Below are 8,153 nucleotides of genomic sequence, written 5' to 3'. Positions count from 1 at the left end.
TGTTTAAATAAAATGTTCCTGTGCTGAGATAATCCTATAAATGTGCCCCTGCTGTGTACTGTGTAATGGCTGTGTCTGACCGTACAGGAACATGGTCTGATCATACCACAGCTCCTGGGCAGGGGAGGAAGGAAAAGAGAGTATACAGATGTTATAGCACGGGATCGCAAATGTTTTTTTCTTTGACGTAAAACATTGTTTAAAAACAGGCAGGGAAATGTTTTACCTCACAGAAAGCATCAGCTGTGATCCCATGCTGTCCTGTCTGTATACTCTTTTGCTTCCTCCCTTTCCCAGGAGATGTGGTATGATCAGACCATGTTCCTGTACGGTCAGACACAGCCATTACACAGTACACAGCAGGGGCACATTTATAAGATTATCTCAGCACAGGAACATTTTATTTAAACACATCCAATTGTGGAAGTTATTATTATTCCAAGATCTATTGATTAAAATGAACTTTTGTTCGTGGGAAAACCCCTTTAAGGGTAGATCTGACAACTTCAAGTGGTAGATAAATTTTGAATGCAGCTCTGGATGCAAATTCAACAAACAACTTATTATTTTTTTGGACAATGAAAGGGGTTGTCCACTACTTGGACAATCCCTTCTCGTCAAATAAAAAAGCTTATACTAACCTCCCATGCCGGCGTTGTTCCAGCAGTGTCAGCACTCGCGTTTCTGGGGCTGGCGTCATTGTCCTCGCCTTCGGGCGATGACGAATAATCAAGAGGAAGTGAGAGCTGTCACTTTCGGACGTATACGTAATCAAGAGAAAGTGACAGCTCTCACTTCCTCTTGATTATTCGCCATCGCCCGAAGGCGAGGACAGTGATGCCAGGGCTGATTGGGCGCAGGGCTCACGTGTTATAACAACCTCACGTAAGACCTGGGAACGTGAGTACCGACTCCGCTGGAATGGCGCTAGCACGGGAGGTGAGTATAAGCATTTTTTATTTTAACGAGGCCAAATATGGGGAATGAGAAAGAATTGTCCAAGTAGTGAAGAATCCCTTTAAGTAGTGAAATAGCGAGCTTTAAAAAGGACTTGTCACTTGCCAAAAATGTGTTTTTCTTTTGTTCCTGCTCCTATCCAATCCAGTGATATGGCCCCTTCTTCTCTGTATATTAATATCTACTCTTGTTAGCCAACTGGGCGTAGTCACCAGAGATGCGTGGTGGAAACACCCTCTTGGCTAACAAGAGTAGATTTACCTGCAGAAAAGAAGGGGCCAAATTCCCGGAACGGAGAGGCGCATGAACAAAAGAAAAACAGCACCGGATTCAGGAGAAAGGCGGCATTTACGCCAGATAAAAAAATTACATATTTCTGGCAAGTGACAGGTCATGTTTGAATATGGAATTCTCTTTAGGATGAAGACACTTCTTTAAGATGCTATTTACTTTATGTATTTCAGGTCCTTTAGAAGTCTCATCTGCTGCCTTTCCCTCTGGGCTCCAATCTGTCTGATCGTTAAACCAGTAATTTATGGAAAAATTATAAATCTTCTGCCCGCATTAAGCACGGAAAAGGTTTCTAATAGCCGGGAGGTTTACGTTTTCTCATTGATGAATGTCAGGAGTAATACCCGAGCTTCACATGGCTCCTTTGTACTGAATATAAATAATGCCTTTGCGTACAGATATAAAGATATAGACATCAGGTAGTAAATTTCATATACAGATGACTAAATGAACATCCGTACCATATTATCTTCATTAACGTGTTGTGGAGATACAAACAGTAGTAAAAAGTTCCATTAAAATTGTAGAAAAAAAATCTATTGTCTTTCGCAACAAGTTGCGATCAGATGATGTAAACTAAAAGTCTGAAAAGTCTTTGAAAAAAAAAAAAAATAAAATTTGATTTCAATTTTAAAATTGGAATCCAATTTTCAAATCTTTTATTCTATTTTTTTTGTTTGTGATAACACATTCCAAGTGCCTTAGTGGAAGAATAATTAAGATTAAGGTTTCAGCTCCAAACCACACATTTGAAGTCTCGCTTCTCTGTCATTTAGAAAACTATTTTCTTTTTCAGTATTTTTTTTTTTTTTTTAAGTTTGCAAACATTTTTATTTTATAAATTCATTCAGACTCAGTTCTTTGATTTGGATCCAATTTACATTATAAATAAATAATTTTCCAACTTAGTCAAGCCATAAAATATGAATTCCGCAAGGTCTTCCCTCTGGTGACATTGTACTGTTAGAATCATGGGGACATCAGAAGATCAGCTTTGTGGTCTAGACATGTAACATCCAGATTAGTAGTGCACTGTAGGAGGACATTTCATTGCTTGCTTGCTTTTTAACACACAATTTGACATTGGTAACTTAATATTGTATTCTGGATCTTGGGCAGTCTTCGAGAAGGTGACAATGGAGACCATGTCATCTCCGATGTCCACCTCCGATCTCCATCGTCTACAAATGAGGAGCTTTTTGAGAGCTCTCTGGAAGTCTCGGTTTAGAAATGCGTATAGCATGGGATTAATAGTCGAATTACAATATCCTAACCATGTAATATACTTGAACGCGTTGACCAGCACCGCGCTGGTGGAACTTGTACCCTTTGCTGCTATCCAAACGTTCAAGACAAAGTAAGGTAGCCAACACATGACGAAGACTGAAATGATGATACTCATGGTCCTGGTGGCTTTATGTTCCAGTTGTAAGTTGTTTTGGCGCTTGCTATTTGGATGATAATGGAGGTCTAGAGTCTGGGAAACAATCCGGGTGGCCTTTAAGCGTGAAGCTCTGTAGATGAAGAAGTACATACTGCACATGATCATAAATGGGATGTAGAAGGCCAGAGAAGATGCAACAATCGCAAAGGTCCAGTTGGTCACAAAGATGCATTCCTTGCCATTGTCAAAGTCTATGCCCGGTATTTCATTCCAGCCTTGCATGACCGGTAGGAAGGAGATTAATGAGGAGTAGACCCATATTGTCACTGTCATGATGATACATCTACAAAAAAAAAAAAGATAAAACAGATATAACCATGAATTGTCCTAAAATAATTTTTTGTACATGGAAAAGGAAAACATTTTTCTGTTGTTAGAAGGATCATTTGAGCACTGAAGATTAATTCTGGTAAGAAGAAGTTATCCCCTATCCACATGATAGGTGAACAATTCTAAGTCAGAGGAATGGAGAGGTGGTTGAGCAAGCCCACTTATTGCTCCATTCAAGAGGGTAATAGAAGTCCTATTATCTCAAGATCAATTGAGTGATCTAGAAGCTATCACCTATCTGTTTAGGGATTAGCATAGCATGGCGTAACAACATGCATAGTGATTGGCTGTATTGATCGATGAGATCACGACTGTAGTCATACACATGTGCCGACATGACATTTCAAGAGCCAGAAGAACATAGACTTGCAGGGGGCCAAATATGTGTTGGAGTGAGTGTGGCAGGAGATTGATATGGTGAATGTTACTACTTTGGTAATTTATGTACAATTATCAAATTTTTCACCAAGTAGTTCGGAAATGTTATCTACTTTTTACATTTAATATCATCGCTCCTTGGTCCAGGACCTTCTAAGCCACCAAGACTGGTGAGCTGAACTTCCCCACCTCCTTCTTTCCCACCTTTTGCGGTTTGTAAAAAATTGTTGTGCCGGAGGATGATCCCTTTAAATATGACATTGGTCATCACAAAGTAAACATAAACTTGTGTAGGGTTTTCATAAGCAAAATGGTCAACATTGTAAACCCAAGCAAACCTTAATGGGATTGCCCTCTTTGGACAAACCATTTTTAATAGAAGCTTTTCCCGAAAATAAACTGATCACATGTAGTCTCTCTGCATTGATCAGCTTTAAAGGGAATATGTCAGCATTTTTTTGCTATGTAATCTGATAGCAGCATGATGTAGGGAGAGAGAAACTAATTCCAGGGATGTAGAATCACAGTTTTCTCTGATGCAGATCTAGCAGAGCCCGGAATGCTGAGCTGTGTATAACCCCGCCCACACCACTGATTGGCCACTTTCTGTGTATAACCCCGCCCACATCACTTATTGGTTGCTTTCTGTGTGCATTGTCAGAAATCTGCCAATCAGAATTGGGGGCGTGGTTGGACTAGGAGGCAAGAGGAACCTAGTCCTGTAGTGCTAATGTCCTGCTGATAAAACACTGATTGTATTGAAACTACAGCAAAACACAGACTAGTAAGTTACACATTGCTAGAATCAGTGTCTCTGTTCCTATATTATGCTGCTCTCAAATTACACAATAAAACTGCTGACAGATTCCCTTTAACTACTGTATTACTATTGAAAGTCTTCATTCTTATCATAGCAGCACTAACGCCTGCGGGATCTATATAGATGATTGTAATTTAGGTTGAGGTAGCAGGGGTGGAAATTACAGATGCTTCCTGCCTGATAATGTCCACATCAATCCATTATATGTCTTATGTATGGTTGATAACATCTTTTAAGTCCGCTACCCATTGAAATATAGGAAATCTCTAAGTGGTAAGGAACAATTGAGCCGTCACTTTGGACAACGTGGTAATACTATATGTGCGGCGCGGACACTCCACGTAAGTGGATCCCATTCTAATAATAATCATAATCCTTGTAATAATGGAGCGCAGGTGACAGCAGTGTGAATGTGCGGTAACAATGTAAGATGTTTTCCTGAGTCTTTTCATGTTAAGACAGATAAATGTTTGGTTAGAAAACCACCTGTGCACAAACAATAGAACTGATCGACAAGGAGAATTCTTCACTTTTTCCTCCTCGCTTTCTTAGAGACATCATTTCTTTCTTATTTGTCCACTGACCTAGACACATGAGGGTTTATTTGTGGGAGAAGTTGTAGTTTTCAAATTACATCGATCTTTTTACTATATATTGTACCAAAAAAAGAGAGAAAAAAGTCCAAGTTAGGGCTCTTTCACAGGTCAGTGTGTCCGGTATGTGTGGAGACAGTTTCCACATGTACTGGCGACACTGACACACATAGACCCATTCTCTGTGCACATGTCAGTGTGTTTCCATGGACCGTATTTCCACATGGAGACATGTCCGTTTTTGGCCGACAGCAAGGCTCACACGGACCCATTCAAGTCAATGGGTCCATGTAAACACGTACTGCACACGGATGCCATCCGTGTGACACGTACTTGAAAAACCCGTAGCAGAGATATCCGTGTCTGTGTACATGTGGCAGCCGTGTGCCGCTGTAAGGGGGAAGACCGGGGTGTAAGTACTTTCAGAAGAAGGGATCCGGAACTGCCGGGGCCGTACCTCTGGTTGCAGGGGGAAGACAGACAGGAGTCAGGTGACTGGGAAGCTGGGGGCGTGTCCAGAGAGAGAGCTGGGAGGTCAGTTGACCGGGAAACTGGTGGCGTGGCTAGAGAGAGGGGGAGACGAGGACTTTTGCGCGGGAAAGCAGCAAGAGAGTTCTGCTCAGGAGAGCAGTGTGAGAGGGTCCAGGCTCCTGGCTCCAGTACTGGGAGCAAGATCTGAGTGCACTGGACCGGAGGAGTCAAGCCAACTAGAGAAGAGACGCAGGGTCCATGGAGCCGAGCACATGAGGTGCACTGTTATGGACTAGGGGCTCAGCGGGTAAAACCGGAGACTGCCCGCTGCCGCCAGAAGACGGAGCATTGTTTGGGTGGGGAAGCCTGAAGAAAGTGTCACCAGCATCAGCTGGCAACTGCCTTGTGGAGGATAAAAGTCAGCTAAGTGTAAAAACTGTCGTTTACAACCGGTTTGACTCTGCTACATATAGTTAAACTGTGAACTGTCAGTTATAGACTTCTACCTGCTATTTCCCTTGTTTTTCCCCATATTTTCCCCTGTTACTCCCTGCGTGGAGATTTACCCTGTTATCATAAACCTCCCCCGTTTATTAACCCTGTATTGGCTGCTCTGTGTTTCTGTGTCACTGCATCTAAAGTACCCGTGTTACACCGCATCAGGAGCACACGTACCGGCGCCTGGGAATGAGTGTACAGTTAGCGCTGTCCCCAAATGCTGGGTGCTGAACGCTGCCCTCATCATTGTCTCCTGTTGGTGCTGCAATCAGCACCAGCATGGACCATGATGAGAGTAGTATTGTCTGCTCCTACATTGTCCATCTGTAAAAATAGGAATAAAATAAAAAATCCTTATACTGTCCTAAATGTTACCCACTGTAATCCATGTGACCGCTAAGCAGAGGAGCTGGGGAGAATGACTCCTGTAGCGAGCGGCCCCGGAGCTGCGCTCAGTGAATGACAGGACACTACTCCTGAGCTCAGCAATTGTCCGGGGCTCGCTTGCTGCAGGAGTCATTCTCCCCGGCTCCTCTGCTGAGAGGTCGCATGAATTACAGCGGGAGACACTTAGGACAGGTGAGCATATGTTTTTTTTATTTTATTCCTATTTTTACAGTTGGACACTGCAGGAAAAGACAAAACTACTCTCATCATGGTCCCTGCTGGTGCTGATTGCGGCACCAACAGGAGACAATGAAGAGGGCAGCGTTCCGCAGCCACCGCTTGGGGACAGCGCTAACTGTACAATGATTCCCAAGCACCGGTACGTGTACTCCTGATGCGGCACATGGCTGACACATGTGTGCCACACACGGACACGGATATCTCTGGTACAGGTTTTTCAGGTACCGGAAATATCTGGACGTGTGAAACCACTCTTAGGCGAAATACTGAAAAAAAAATGCAATTCCATCATTATTTTTTGGGTTTCATTTTTCAACGTTCATTGTGGTAAACTGGATTCTCCAGGTGAGTATGAATACAGCGATGTCAAACTTGTATTATTTAATATTATATTAGTGGCTTAAAAAAGTTCTGAACTTTGTAAAAAAATAATTTGGCTTATTTTTTGAGGCCAATAACTTTTATATTTTTCCATTGATAAAATTTAGTTTTTTTTGCGTGGTGAACAGACATTTTTATTGATACCATTTTGGGTTTCATATGACATTGTGATTTCTTTTTATTCCACTTTTTGCATTTGAATTTATGGGAGGTGTGGAGAGCAAAAAACAGCAATTTTGGCATTTTTTTTTTTATTTTTCTTTAAAGCATTTACCTTTTTTGGTAAATCATTTTGTATTTTGGTAGACTGATTTTTACAAATGTGGAAATACTGAATATGAATATTCTTTTATTTCAGAATTTTTATTTTTAATTGAGAAAAAGGGGGGTGATTCTAATCTTTATGGTTTTTTTTATATTCATATTTTCTATTTTTCATTTTATTTTTTTGTCTCCGATGGGGACTTGAACCTATTAGTTTGATCACTTATATTCTTATGGCAATATTACAGTATTGAAGCATATAATGAAAATCATGGTCTCTTTCAGCAGGCCCCCAAGTATCATGGCAACCCATCATCACCCTATGATCACATGGAGTGGGGACAGCAATTTGTGCAAAAAATGATTGCCCTCCAATTCCTAACCTTTGATGCCATAATTGACAGTAGTATCTAAGTTTAAAGTGTTGTGATTGGAGCTAGCTCCTATTGTGGAAGTTAATCTAAGGTGCTGGCTGTATAACACTGCCGGCACCCACGCTATATGGTGCAAGCTCTTCTCCTGAGTACTCCTCATACAGTGAATTGACACTTCTGCCATACATAGTTACATAGATTGAAAAAAGACCTAGGCCCATCAAGTTCAACCTTTAATACATGTCCTGCCGCTGTACCGATGCCTCCACCCTGTGCCAGTCATTGAACTAGTTACCCATCCTCTACAGAATCAAATATAAACTTACCACTCTCACTCACAAAGCACTCCATAGTTATGTACCACCCTATAACTCCTAGCTCTTGTTTGTCTACCACCCTACCTATGCATTCTGCTCCACCTAAGACTAACATCCTCCATAATCCAAACCTCCCACTCTCATCTCCAGGACTTTACTCGTGCTGAACCACGTTCACTAGAATGCTCTATCCCAGACAATCCAGCTAATTTCCATTATCCCCATTTTTAAGTGCACCCAAAAAGCACATTTTTTTTAGGCAGGCCTATCACCTCATCTCACTAACATAACTATTCCCTGTTTTCCCTTCCTAACTTTTTCCCAGAATATGGTCCCTTGTATCATCAGTTCCCACATCCTCCATGCACTCAGTAGCACTTTGTATCTGTACTGTATGCATACTGGCTG

General features: G+C 41.6%; 1 protein-coding gene across 1 annotated transcript in view; it reads right to left on the bottom strand.

Moving 5' to 3' along the window:
* Positions 1–816: 816 nt before the first annotated feature.
* Positions 817–8,153, bottom strand: part of LOC141163667 (histamine H2 receptor-like) — a 164,441-nt gene continuing 157,104 nt past the window's right edge. Inside the window, exon 4 of the mRNA XM_073649170.1 lies at positions 817–2,975. Within this exon, the coding sequence (XP_073505271.1) occupies positions 2,270–2,975 (706 nt within the window). The 3' untranslated portion in view covers positions 817–2,269. The remainder of the gene's footprint in view (positions 2,976–8,153) is intronic.

Source organism: Phyllobates terribilis, unplaced genomic scaffold (assembly GCF_046119375.1).
Source record: "Phyllobates terribilis strain yellow unplaced genomic scaffold, ASM4611937v1 Scaffold_1__5_contigs__length_1240528914, whole genome shotgun sequence".
Taxonomy (NCBI): domain Eukaryota; kingdom Metazoa; phylum Chordata; class Amphibia; order Anura; family Dendrobatidae; genus Phyllobates; species Phyllobates terribilis.
Note: the sequence above shows the minus strand (reverse complement) of the source record. Positions and strands in the feature narration are given on the sequence as shown.